General features: G+C 54.4%; 1 protein-coding gene across 3 annotated transcripts in view; it reads right to left on the bottom strand.

The window, feature by feature from the left end:
- The window catches only part of FBLN7 (fibulin 7), a 34313-nt gene extending 20309 nt beyond the window's left edge, over positions 1-14004 (bottom strand). The window contains exons 1-2 of one of the 3 annotated variants that reach the window (XM_019714522.2): positions 13808-14004; positions 12872-12970 (exon numbers count right to left, since the gene is read on the bottom strand). In XM_019714522.2, coding sequence (XP_019570081.1) covers positions 12872-12949 — 78 coding nt within the window. In that variant the 5' untranslated portion in view covers positions 12950-12970; positions 13808-14004. Of the gene's footprint in view, positions 1-12871; positions 13162-13807 lie in introns of those variants that run through there. The other 2 variants (XM_019714521.2, XM_074332492.1) reach the window with 2 other exon arrangements.

Here is a 14004-nt window from a genome sequence, read left to right on the forward strand (position 1 = left end):
CCGCACCCCATCCCAAGTATCAGTGCCCCGCCGGGCTGTCCTGTGCCCTGTCTCTTCACTGGCCCCTGTGGTGAGTGGCCCTGATCCATTTGCACTAGGAATTGGAACTTGATGACCCAAGTGAAGTACCCCAAGGAGTGGATTTCTGACTGTCATGCAAATTTCAGGTTGGGAAGCGTGGATGCTGGGGCAGGCAGTGGGAGGGCAGCCAAGTGAGCAGCTGCCTCCCTTTTCTACAAGCCACCTGCCGGGCTGTGACAGCTGGGAGAGGGCTCACTGGGCCCCGCTGTCCCAGGGGACATGGAAGAGCTGAGTTTTGAAGTTGGGGGAGAGAAGATCAGTGCCAAGGCCTCTGCCAGGACCCTGGGTGTGGTGACATGGGAAAAAGAAGGAATGTGTGTGGAAGGAAAGAGATCCGTGTGCTACTTGGCCACTGGGCAGCCAAGTGTGTCTAACTCCAGGGCTCCCAGGTCCGGGCACAACTGTCCTCTGCTTCCAGTGACACTTCCTGGAACCCTTCTTAGCACTCACACTGTGTAAAATGGGCACCAGCTGCTTTTCCCCAAGTGCTCACTAGCAGTGTCGTGGGCTGATCCAGTCAGTGGGAAAGCCCTTCGGACCAAGCACACTAGGGCTACATCCCAGGCAGGGAAGGACTTGGAGGGTTGTGGGAGGGCTTGCTGTAGGAAGGTCAGCAGGCCTGGCCCATTCCTGCCTCCGACTCATGGGAGTGATGCTAACAGAACACCGGGTGGGGCAAGAACGATCCCTGTGAGCCCAGAAATAAACCCATGTGCAGACGGCCATTTAACCTATGACAAAGGAGGAAAAATATACAGTGGGGAAAGGACAGTCTCTTCAATCAGTGGTATTGGGAAAACTGGACAGCCACACACAAAAGAGTGACACTGCACCCCTATCTTACACCATATGCAAAAATCTACTCGAACTGGATTGAAGATTTGCAGGTAAGATCTGAAACCACAGTTTCAGATCTAGAAGATAACATAGGAAGTAAGCTCCTTGACTCTAATATTGGAGATAATTTTTGGAGTGAACATCAAAACACAAACGCAACAAAGATAAAATTAAATGCGTGGGATGACATCAAACTGAAAAGCTTCTGCACAGCAAAGGGAACTGTCAACAAAATGAAAAGGCAACCAACTGAATGGGAGAAGATAATTGCAAATAATATATCTGATAAAGAATTAATATCAAAAATATATAAAGAACTCATACAACTCAACAGCAAAAAAAAAAAAAAAAAAAAAAAAAAACTGATTGAAAAATAGAGGACCTGAGCAGACATTTTCCAAAGAATACAGACAGATGGCCAACAGGTACATGAAAAGCTGCTCAACATCACTGATCATCAGGAAAATGCAAATCAAAACCACAGTGAGATATCACCTCACACCAGTTAGAATGGTTATTATCAAAAAGACAGGACACAAGTGTTGGTGAGGATGTGGAGAAAAGGAAACGCTTGTGCACTGTTGGTGCGATTGCAAATTGGTGCAGCCACTATGAAAACAGTATGGAGTTTCCTCAAAAAATTAAAGATAGAACTACGATGTGACCCAGCAACCCCACCTCTGGGTATTTATCCAAAGGTAATGAAATCACTATCTCAAAAAGATCTCTGTACCCCACATACACTGCAGTACTATTCACAACAGCCAAGATGTGGAAACAACCTAAGTGTCTACTGATGGATGAATGGGTAAAGAAGATGTGATATATAGATCACATCACATCTATCTATCTATCTATCTATCTATCTATCTATCTATCTATCTATCTATCTATCTATTGTCTATTTAATTCAGCTATAAAAAGGAAGGCAATCCTGCCATTTGTGACAACATGGATGGAGCTTGAGGGCACTGTGCTAAGTAAAATAAGTCAGACAAAGAGAGACAAACACTGTATGATCTCACTTATGTGTAGAATCTAAAAAAGCTGAACTTATAGAAACTGAGAACGGATTGGTGGTTGCCAGAGGCAGGGGTTGGGGGTGGGGAAAATGTGTGAAGGTGATCAAAAAATAAAAAGTTCCAGTTACAAGATAATAAGTCCTGGAGACGTAAAGTACAGCATGGTGACTGTAGTTAATAATCCATTAATTATTATCCAATCCAAGTATTGCATATTTGAAACTTGCCAAGACAGCAGATCTTAAAAGTTCTCATCATAATGAAAACACAAACAAACCTACAACAACTTGTAGCCATTGTGCGGTGATGGATGGTAACTAATCTCACTGTGGTGGCACTTTAACAATATACACAAATACTGGATTGCTATGTTGTACATCTGGAACTAATATAATGTTGTGTGTCAATTATAGATCAATAAAACTAGACGAAAAAAAAGTTCCCAAGGGAAAAAATAAGAAAGGAAGATCCTTATGGTCTTGGCAAGCCAGCACGTGGGCTGAAGGCCAGGGGACTGAGAGATTCTGTGCCTTTTGATGCAAGGTTTGACGTGTCTACTGCAGCTGCTACTGGGAGGGCAGCTCCTTGATCCCAGTGGGAATGGAGCCCATGGGAGCCACGCTCAGACTCTGTCACCTGTCCCGGACTTGGGCCCAGGTGTGACTGAGTTCACCTGAACAGCCGGTGGCAAGGCTGAAGTCCTTACGGACCAAGGCGCGCAAGGGGCCTGCATGATGGGTACAAATGGGGTCGTGGAGAGGACTGAAGACCTGGCTGTGTCGCCTGTTCACACTAAGAAAGCTTTACCATTTTGCTTGGTCATAAAAATAAAACACGCTCCCTACAAAACATTAAACAAAGAGACAGTCCCGTGACCCAAGACAGCCTGCTAACTTCTGTTTGGTTCGCAGTTCCAGATGGGACATACGTGCACATGGGCACAAGCACCATCTCACTGGATCACAGGCGGCACGTCTCCTCGGCTGTCCTGTGGACACTGGGCTGTGGTCTCGTTTCACAGCAGCCAGCACAGCACATGGCGGGCCCAGGGGCTCAGCTCCACTCCTGTCCCTCCGTGCCCTTTTCACGTGGGGGCGGGGGGGCTTCTCCTCCACCTGGCTGCTCACCTTCCCATGCCCACCCTGTCTGCTCTGGGCCGGAAGGAGCCCTGTCCTGGGAGCAAACCATTTCCTTCTTTGCAAATGGAGCCTTCAGGTCAGCAAGGGGGCTGGCGAGGGGCTGCGAGGGTGTCTGAGGCCGGGGGACAGGAAGCAGGCCGGACCCTCCGGTGTCACCATTCAGCCCGGCCCTGCCTCAGCACATGGCTGGCTTTGGGCAGTGAGTTTCCATCTCAGGGGCCCGAACCCCAGCTGTATAACCCCACCACAGGCTCCACTCACCCTTCCGGAGCTGGCCTACCCCTCGAGCAAGGGTCGAAGCCACAACTGGGAGGGAAGGCACATCCCAGAAGCCAAGGAAGGGGCGTGTCAGTGCCCCCACCTCCACAGGCCTCTTACAAGCTCGCGAGGGGCCCTCATTTTCAATATTTTCTCAAAGAGATGCCCTCAGATGGTGTAAGTTTCCATGCTGTCAAAGCCTGGCTCCACGCCTGGCTGACACTGCTGGCAGTAAAGGATGAAAAATGGTTTCCGTTTCTTTGAGTTAATAACTTATGTGAAAAGGAACCAAGAGAAGACATTCAGTGAAACGTTTCCACTTTCAAAGAGAGTAAGACCAAGGCTTACCATTTCTGTCATCAGACTCATCAGGGATGGTCCAGCTGGACACCAACGGCAGTGTTTACAGAGAAGGCCTGAGCCAGAGAGATGTCACCCTGCCAACCCTTCCCATGGATGGTTCTGGAAGACAGGCCAACGCTGAGAGCTGCAGGGGTCGGTGCTGGTCGTGAGGTGCTTGGGAGCAAGGAGGCCACAGAAGCGTGTGCAGCTGCCCCATGCCACCCCAGGAATAGCATGTCCATCTTGCCCCGTGGTCCCACTATACTTACTCGGCTGGACGTAATGGACATGCCCGGAGCTCACAGCACTGCACGGTCCCTGAGCCAGCACACTGTGTGTGCGTGTGTGGTGGGGGGGAGCTCCAGAGCCATTTTGTACCCAAGACCCTACCTGCTGCCCGGGGGTGGATGTGTGTCCCCCCAGTTCACCCCGTCCCCAGGCCCAGGCCTCATAGCCATTGGACTCAATGTATAAATGAAGGTTAAGACCCACAGTCTGCTCTGAAGGCACCAATGGGCACGGGGTGCATGGGGCCCTTCAGGCTTCTGTTCTCATGTGACCCAGGTCACACAGAGCTAGTCTGTGGTCTCCTCACCATGACAGTCTTAACAGTGACTCTTCCCGAGAGCCATTCCATGACAGGAGAGCCCTGTGAACCCTCAGGCGACCACGGATGACCCCTGGGAGCTCAGGGGGCCATCCCCTGAGCTGGTTTCCTATAAGACACAGCTCTGCATCATGTCAGCATTTTGCTAAAGGGAACACAGATGTCTTGATGCCCTTAGTTCTGTGAGAGTACAGAGCACACTTGCCAAGCGTGTGCCTGCCCGCCAAGGCCCACAGCCCCAGCCTCTGAGTCATGTCGGGCGTGCATGTGGCTTTCTCCAGAAGTTATTTCCATTTTAGACCAAGTCACAGGCGGGGTAAAGCCCCTGGACTTCTCTCATCCCAGTGACCTGGGCCCAGCACCCACATGGAGGGCGAGGGAAAGTGGGTGCCCCTGAGGAAGGCCTGTGGCCATCAGGGTCCCCCAGAGACACAGAACCAGTCGGATGCACATGGCATGCATTCACATCCGAAAGAGACAGAATGAGAGGGGTTTATTTTAAAGGGGCTGCAAGTTGAAATCTGCAGGTGGCGGCCAGCTAGGACTGAGGCCACAGATCCAGTCCCAGCGTCGGGACAGTCCCTGGCTTCTCGGGGACCTGGATCTTTTGGACAAGGCCACGCACATTACAGAGAGCAATCCGCTTTATGATTTGAGGCTCATCTTGTCTAAAACCTACCTTCACAACAACATCTAGGCTGCTGTTTGACCACTTATCCGGGTGCCATGGCCCAGCCCAGTGGACACATGAGATTAACCATTTCAGTCCTGCAGTCCCCCTCTGGGACCCAGGCCCAGGGCCCTCGGGGAGTTTTGGGTGTTTCCCAGGCTGGCTGCCCATAATTTTATATTTACACCCAACCCACTTTCTTATGTTGTAAAACGGTCATGGGGGTGATGACAACCTGGGTACCTGGTCACCAACAGCCAGCACTGCGACCGCATGTCACACGTCATTCATGAGCTGCACACATCAGCCGCAGGATGTGGCACCAGTATTGTGCCCACTGCACAGGCCACGGAGCCAAGCACTCACTTGGCAATGGTGACATCCTGCACTCAAACCCCTGCACCTGCTCCAGGACCTGATGCCACAGGATGGCTGACACACTTCAGAGCGGGGTCTGCAGGAGCACCCCACAAGCTCCACCTCCACCCACCTCCTGCCTCTCATTTCACAGCACTCCTTGCTGGCCCTGACATCCACCTCCGGTCACCTCCCCCAGCCCCTCTGCATGTTTCAGGGCAGAGGACAAGCTACAGACAACTTGGAATCCCCATCACTGAGGGCAGGATCTAAGCACACACGGGACGCCCACGTGAATGAACCACAAGCAGACAGATGGACGAGGACAGAGGGAATGCACTAGTGAAAACCCAGGAAAACCTCGCTTGTCTCATACCCGAGCCCACCTGACTTTTTCCCCTGCGTGCTGCCCAGGTGACCTCCATCCAGTTGCCGAATTCACCTGTGGACTTGCTGGGCCTTTAACGGAATTAATAAATATCTCCCCTCATGCCCATTCTTTCAGTGAGCGTGTTCCTCCCACAGGAATCAGGGAGAGGCTCAAAGGAGGCCCTCAGTTTGCTCATGCCTGTCTCGGTCCCCGGACGTTACCCCCGACACATACAGACCCTCCCAGGAACAGTCACAACTCGTGCTGTTTGTTTGAGTGTGTGGCACACACGTGATCCAAGCTGAGTGTGTGTATGCCCACATGTGATCAGACATTTATGTAATTTGTGAAAACCCACATCTGGATTTTGCCAAAGGCTGGATCTTCTTCAGTCGGCTCTGAGGAGGTGGGGGCGAGCGGGTGGGCGGGGGGAGGGCCTGGCCTTGGTAGGTCACATGGGCAAACCCAACGGGAAGGACAAATGACTGCTGTGCACCTGGCCATGGCCTGGATTCTGGAACCAGAGTCCTTATCTGGAGAAACCAACCTGGAGGGACTGTGAAGGCTACATGAAATAAATTTTCCTGCACTCTCTGAAGAAAAGCACCCAGTGTTTCTGGGCAGACAGGCGACCATGCGACTGAAATTGTCCAGTCCTGAACCGGGCATTTGCGTCCCACCTGCTCTCCGAGTCCTCACTTTCCCTCCTACCATCTACGAGGTCGGAAGCTACACAGCATCCCTCCCTTGTTTAAACCCGGCCGCGGATCCCCAGCCAGGAGGATAAAGGCACACTCCTCACCATGGAGCTGACAGAGAGCTCACTTCCTGTCGCTGCTGTAACAGATTGACATGAACTTGTCAGCTTGGCACAACACAAAATTATTGTCTGATAGTTTTGCAGGTCAGAAGTCCAACACAGGTGTCACTGGGCTAAAATCAAGGTATAATTCCCAGGTTTTGTGAGTAAGAAGACAGACATCTGGGGGGCCTTACTCTGCCTACCATGAGTGGTCAAACCCTACCACCCCCACCTGTGCCCAAGTGGAGCACATTCTTCTGTGCACTGGGCTCAGTATCTGAACCCCCTCTGTTTCTCCACACACCTCAGCAAGCTCATTTCCACCTCAGGACCTTTGCACTGGCTGTTTCCTCTGCCCAGAAAATCTGTCTCTGGTCCTTGGAAGCCAGGCGCCTGTCTTTCCACTTTCTCGAGAAGGAGCCTTCTCAGAGTCCTGACCGCCTCCCGGCCTCCCTTCAACACAGCGCCCATTTTCCAGGTTCTGCCTTCTGATATTTCTCAGATGCATTCCTCTCCTTGGTGGCAGCTACACGACCACAGGAACCGGGTCTGCCTTGTCTTCTTCCCCAACACGTGCTGAGTGCCCACTGTGGACCTGTTCTTTGCATGCCGTTCATCTCCTCCTTCCCACGACCCCACGAGAGGGGCATGTCTGTTTTCCCCACCGTTCAGAGGAGCAAACTGAGTCACAAGAGGCAGGGCCTCACCCCAGGTTGCTCAGCCAGGAGGAGAAGAGGCCAGGTGCTGGCATCCTGTCCATGCGGTGCACTGCCTCCCTAGGCCCCAAACAGTACGGGGACAGCCGGACAGTGTGCGGATACAGGTGTGGAGGGAGGGTAAAATCTCTCATTATGCAATCAGAGAAACGGCATGAATTGCAGCAGCCCCAGCTGATACTGACACGTTGTGTGCTTTCACTACAGTGCAAATGCCTGCAGCTGCTTTCTGTCCCTTTTTTGCCTCTGGTATACAGGCACCCTGCCTTGGAGCCCAGGGATGCTTTCCTCCTCCTCCAATCAGTCAGGAACCATTTGATTCCCTCAGCTGCCTGGGCAGCGCCTGATAAGTCCCTGGTTCTGGACCCGGCCCTGCTGCAGAAACGGGGGAGCGGAGGGTCCAGAGGTAACCTAATCTCCAGCAGGAAGACAAGTGTCTGAGTCAGTGGCCAACCAGATGGCAACAGTGGGGCCAAGGGCCAGCTTGGGGACCTGGGAGCCCCTCGAGTTCCACAGGCCTCCCCCGACCCTGCAGTCCTGGATGTGAACATTTGTTTGGATACCCAACCCCCGGACGAGTTCCTCGGGCCTTACTTCCTGCCTCATTGGGCAGATTCTGGAGGCCACACTGCCAGCGGGGCACATGCTTTCCTACACACAAGGGACATAAATGATTCGTTGCTCGACCTGTAGATTCTACTTACTGAAATGGGTAGGTTTGAGTCCTGTCAAATTGAAGGTGCTTATTTTTTTTTTAGTGAAAATATGCATAATGGCCTTATTTTAGGTCCCAAGTGGTTTTTGAGAAGCATGTAAGATGCTGGCAGAGAGTTTGAAAGGATCTAGAAAGTTCCACCATACAGGGAGTCGGCCCTGATGGCCCCAGGGCTGGTCGACACAAGTCCAGCAGCCCCACCATTGTCTCGCTGGGTCAAGGGACTGACTGGCACAGTCAGGAGATGGACAGACACTCCTCTTGGGACAGCTGGCTGGGATGCAGGACTGGCGGGCTTGTGGGAAGAGAGATGGTGCCCAAGTAGCTCAGGGAGCAGCTCCACAGACCAAGATGGCTGGATTGGCCCGGAATCAGGTCCAGTGTCAACAGGATGATTCAGGGCTAGTTGGCCTGGGAGGGCACTGGATCCTGACCACAAGAAGCCAGGAGACCTGAGAAACCATGTCTCCTTCCCCGTGGCTGCTCTCAGACCACACCCCCAACACCACTGCCCCAGGGAGCAAAGGGGCCGCCACTCTGCTCTGTCATCAAGGCTGCCCATGACAGGACTGGAGTCCCCTTCCTGAAGGTGGCAAGGAAAGGTGGAGATGGCTGGAGAAAATCAGCCCAGCGGCTAGGCCTCCTTGGCCCACCCTCGTGGGACTCCAGGGCCCTGTGAGGGAAGGTTTGCAGAAATCACCACAGGCCTCCTGCCCCACACCCACAGCATTGGCAAGGAAACTGCCGCTTTTCCCATGAAGACGACATCTGCTTTCTCACCTCTTGGATCTGGGCTGGCCTTGTGACTTGCTTTGGCCAACAGGGTGCAGTGGAGGCTGTGTACCCATCCCAGGGCTGCGTCTGTATTACCTACATTGTCTGGCTTCTGTACCTAATGTTTTGGCATGTGGGGCCTGGCTGCCTTGGGACAGACAGACAGCCCGCTTCTCCCAGGCTGGCCAACTGCTCCAGGAGCAAACCACTCAACACCCTCCCTGTGTCCCCAGCATACCTCTGATTTGCAAGCCAGCCTGTCCACAGCCTACCCCCTGCTTCGTCCACTCTTGCACTCGTGAGACAATAGCTCCCCATGCCCAGCAACCCCCACCCGAATGGCCCAGGTGCCAGAGAGCCAGGGTGGCTCCACACTGAGACCCTGCCCAAATTACTCAAACTAGCCAATTGTCACCTTGCTAGCCCCTTACCCCGCCTCACCCATTCCTTCCCAAAAAAAAACCAGAAAAACTTTCTGGACGTTTCATCCATCTCTGCCTGCTGGGAGAAAATATCAGTTCACACATCTGAAAAAGAACTTGTATTTCAAATAGACAAAAAACACTCAACATTTAACAATAAGAAAAACACCCTGTTTAAGTGGGCAGAAGGCTTGGACAGACACTGCACCCCACAGACTAGCCCATGGAAAGCTGCCAGCACTGTTAGTCATTAAGGAGCCGGCACTGAGAACTGCGGTGAGATACCATGAATCCCGACTAGAATGGCCCAGGACAGACAAGCCTGCAGCACTGAGTGCTGGTGAGGACCTGCGGTAGCCCACTGCTGGGGCGGTGAAAAGGGCTGTGACTACTGTGGGACACCGTGCAGCAGGCCCCCATCGCTGAGGGGACACTGACCGTAGGACAGCGGCCTCACTCATGGGAGAATCTCAAAGGCTGTGCTCACTTTGAAAAGCCAGAGAGGTGGCTATGCAGTCCTTAATTGCATTTATGGGACACCGTGGGGAAGACAAACTATAGAGACGATGAGAAGGTCAGGTTGGGGTGCTGGAACTCTCCTGTATCCTGAACACATACAGGATATAGTTTTATGGTTACAATCATGGAAATGTGCTGCCAAAACACTTTTCCGATTAAACTGTAAAAAGCCCCATATCGGGCAGCCGGTTAGCTCAGTCGGTTAGAGCGTGGTGCTGATAACACCAAGGTTGCCTGTTCGATCCCCACATGGGCCACTTTGAGCTGTGCCCTCCTCAGAAAAAAAAAAAAAAAAAGAAAAAAAAAAGCCCCATATCAAATGGGAGGACGCAACCAGAAGAATGAGCCTCTAATAAATGAGTCTCCATAGAACTCATAGAACACGGAGTCTTGTGATATCCGATCATGAGGAGAGGTTTTGGGGAAGGGGAAGCCTTCTAAAACACCATGGCCCCCACCACTGAGGCATCAGATCACCACCTGCTCAATGTCCCCTCCTTCTGCACGACCACCTGTTTTTCATCAGCCGGTCACCTACAAAGTGACTCCGGACAGATGTGCTGACAAGGACACAAGTGGAAAGCCATGGAGGACCACAAGAGAGCGAATGAGACTGTCCACCCCCATGACACCACTGCCGCAGACTCTTGCAGCAAGCACCCCCCACTACCTTGTAATGCACATGCACAGACACCACAGGTGTGCACTCACACACACAACCACTCACACACAGACATGTGCATATACACACTGCAGATGTGCGCTCACACATACAACCAAACACATGCACATGTGCACACACACTCACAGACACACCACAGCTGTGTACTCACACACACCATCACACACACACTGCAGATATGCACTCACACACACTATCACACAGACATGTGCACACACTCACAGACACCTACAGACTCACATGCACACCTCATGTCTCTCGTGGGCGCTCACCTAATACAATAGGTGAGCACACACTGGGAAATAGGCACCCAGGCAGGGCTCCCGCACCTGTACCCTGCCATCTCCACTGTGGCAGGAGATGGTCCTACAGGTACCGGTCGTTCTGCAAACACCTGCTGAGTGTCCAACAGCCAACAGGTCTGGCTGGGGCTCATCCTGGGTTCAGATCAGGTGAACTCCAGGTACACAAATCACCTCACGTCCTCATAAGTCCAGTCTTTTGTCCCCTCAAATTCCCTTGCCCTCGTGTCCTTCCTAGGTCCACAGCTTTTAACTCAGGTCTCAGGCACCTGCTGGATAAAAATCACTAGGGACAATTTTTAACAATACTGAGCCTCAACCATGACCAACTGAGTCAGACTCTGGTGGAGGCCAGCATGAGGCTTTCTAGAAGAGCCCTGACTTGATGTGCAGCTGAGGTGTGCCCAGAGACGGCCCAGTCTGGTCCTGCTCAGACCAGCAAAGCACGACTGCTCCATCTACCCCTCTTCCCCCCCACCCCTCCACCCCCCCCCGCCCCAAGCTCCGGCTGGGTGCTGGTCACAGCCCCCGGGCCCTGGAGTGGGGAAACCTACTGCAACAGATATTACCGTGAGGAGCCCTGCAGCGGCTGAGAAGGGAAACACAGGGCGGGGGAGCCTGTTCAGAGTGGGGTCTGGGGTCCGGCAGGTCTCTGCAAAGGGCGCTGACTCAAGAGACTGGAAGATGGGAAGAAGCCAGGCGAGTGTCCTGAGGTCTGCTTTATGGGCTCCCCCAGACAGGCCCTGGGAGAGACCCCTAACCACACAGGACTTTGGGTGAAGGATAGATGTCACTAGAATTTTTAAAACTGACCTCTGTGGACAATCTCTTTGCTCCTTTCCCCCTCACAGAGCCCAGGGAGGCACTGCGTTTGCAGTAAAGAAGCCAAGATTTGAGGATAACAACTTAGAGAAAGCCTGGATGGGGACAGATCACCCAGGAACAGCTCCAGACATCTGACGACTGCCAGGTCTCACCTGATTTCCAGGTGACCTGGAGAGACAGCAGAGCCCCCATAAAATCAGATGATGGCAGGTGGACTCCCAGCATCTCTTTGCACAAACTGTCCTTCATTGGCCCCGGCTTGGGGACGGCTTGGGGACACACCTCCCTGGGGTTCTGGCCTTATGTTGTGCTTTGTAATCTGCGAAGTGGGTGGGAGACCCCTTGCCTGCTGGGTGGGTTCACTGTGGCCCCAGACTAGGTGCTGTTTCCTGGGGCTTCCTGATGGCTTTCTGCCCAGCCTGCTCACCAGTTCTGCAGTAACACCACCCAGGTCAGGCCTGAATGAGTTCTCTCTGCTCTGACTCTGTACCTCAGGGACTCCCAGGTGGTCAGGAGAGGGGTGGAGGGGGGTGGGTGTGGGTGACGTGAACAGGGAACCGCCTAGTTCAGGGTCGGGGCACCAGTGTCTGTGGGGAAGGGGAAAGGGAAGGGCAAGGCCTGGCGCCCAAGGAGCAAGACTACAGTTACTGTATTCCTTCCTGGCCACACTCTCCGTGGGCCTTAGTTCCCTCACAGGGCTTCTCTGGGAGATACTTAGCAGAGGCCATGCAGCCACGAGGGCGCAGCAAGCACGTGCAACCTCCCCTGCCCCCTTCCCGGTACTGTTACTGATGTGGGCGGTATTGTTGGGGCACTCGCTGCAGGCACCGGGGCGCGGGCCTTGGGCCATAGGGCGCTCCTGGAGGCGCTGGCTCTGAATTGGGCAATTCCAGTTCCAGCTTCGGAGACGCAATTTCATCAGCATTCTTGTCTTAATTGTAACCATCGGTTCTTATTGGTTAATATAAAAGTGAGTCTGGTCAAATAAATGAACCCAGAGAGACTCCAACACATAGAAACGGAAGGAGGGAACGTGAACAGCGAGCCGCGCGCGCGGGTAAGAAAAACTTGGAGAAGGGCGGCGATCGTGGGAAAGCCACGGCGGGAATAACGAGTTAGCACTTGAGATGGGAAACTGAGGGCGGGGACACTGACCCATCTGCTGACCATCCCCTCTCATGGGTACCCGGAAGAGACCACTGTCCGTTCAAAATCCCGGGGAGACCTCCCCGCAACCCTGACCCCCGTGGAGTCCCCCGCGGACCCGGGCGCACGGTGAGCAGAGGTCCGGTACTGCCCACGGTGCGTCGAGAGGACGCAGGTCCCGCTCCTCTCTCTGAAAACAGAGCCCAGCCCCACATCGCTCCAGTGGAGCGTTGTCCAGGTACTGGGCACAGGCCGGGAGGCGGGGACACTCAGCTGAGCACTGACCTGGGCACCGAGCTGCGCGGGGCTGGCGACGAGCAGCGGCAGCAGTAGGAAGAGCGCGCCGGGGCCGCGGGGCCGCATCTCGCCGGTCCGGACCTCTGCCTGGGAGGGAACAAGGCTGTCCACCTCCTACCTACCCAGTGTGTCCAGCCCTCTGGGTCAGAGAGGCAGGACTGCAGCCGTCTGCCCCGGAGGGGAGGGGATGGGAAGGGAGCGCAGTCCGATCTGTGTGCGGCCTGGGGCGCCTGCGGCCACCAGCGTCCACGGTCCGGTGGGGCGGGGTGGGGTGGGGGGGCGGCGCCGGCCCCCGGGCCTGGGAGAAGGAGGGGCCGCCCGGCTAGGAATGCGCTTGGAGCGCGCCCAGCCCGGGCCCCGGAGGCGGCGCGACGCCAGGACGAGGATGGCAGGCGTCCCCAGGGTCCCCTAGGGAAGGCAGCCTAGCCGGGCCGCATACGAGCGCGGGGCCTCCTGACCGGCTCTTTCCCAGCTGGGGAGACTGAGGCTGATGCCCCCCACCCCCAGCAGCAAGTGGCAGTGCGCCACTCCCCCCCCCCCCCCCCCCGCCCCCAGGTCTGTCCACTCCACGGCTACCAACGGACACCGTCCTCCACTACATTGTGGCCGGGAGATGGCTTCACAAACTCCACAGGAATCAGACTAAGTTCCCCATCGGAGCAGACTAGTGTTCTTAATAATAAGTGGGGGTACGGGGACATCCATGCACGAGGACTAGAAACCTACAATTCCTAGCCCACCAGACAGAAGGGGAAAGTCTAAAATGGAGGCGGGCTATGGGGACGCTGGGCGCCTTGCTCACTAGGTGGGAAATAGCTCCGGACAGGGCAGACACAAGCAGCCCCAGTCCCCTGCACCCGGGGGGCTGTGGGAGGAACCAGATGGCCTCCCGGCTCTCCTGGAAAACATTATCTAAGTTCTTACTGGAAAATGTCTGCAGAAGGCACTGCTGCAGATGGCGGGCGCACCCAGGTGTGCCACCCTCAAATCTAGTTCTCCTCCTCAGGTCACTCAGCAGAGCCCTCCTCAGAGCGCGAGCTGTGAGCTCTTTCCTCCGGAGGAAGGGACTTTGGAGTTCCCTGGAAGCGTGGCCTCCTGAGCTTCACTACCCAGGGAACGCT

This window comes from Rhinolophus sinicus, linkage group LG05, assembly GCF_036562045.2.
Source record: "Rhinolophus sinicus isolate RSC01 linkage group LG05, ASM3656204v1, whole genome shotgun sequence".
NCBI lineage: Eukaryota > Metazoa > Chordata > Mammalia > Chiroptera > Rhinolophidae > Rhinolophus > Rhinolophus sinicus.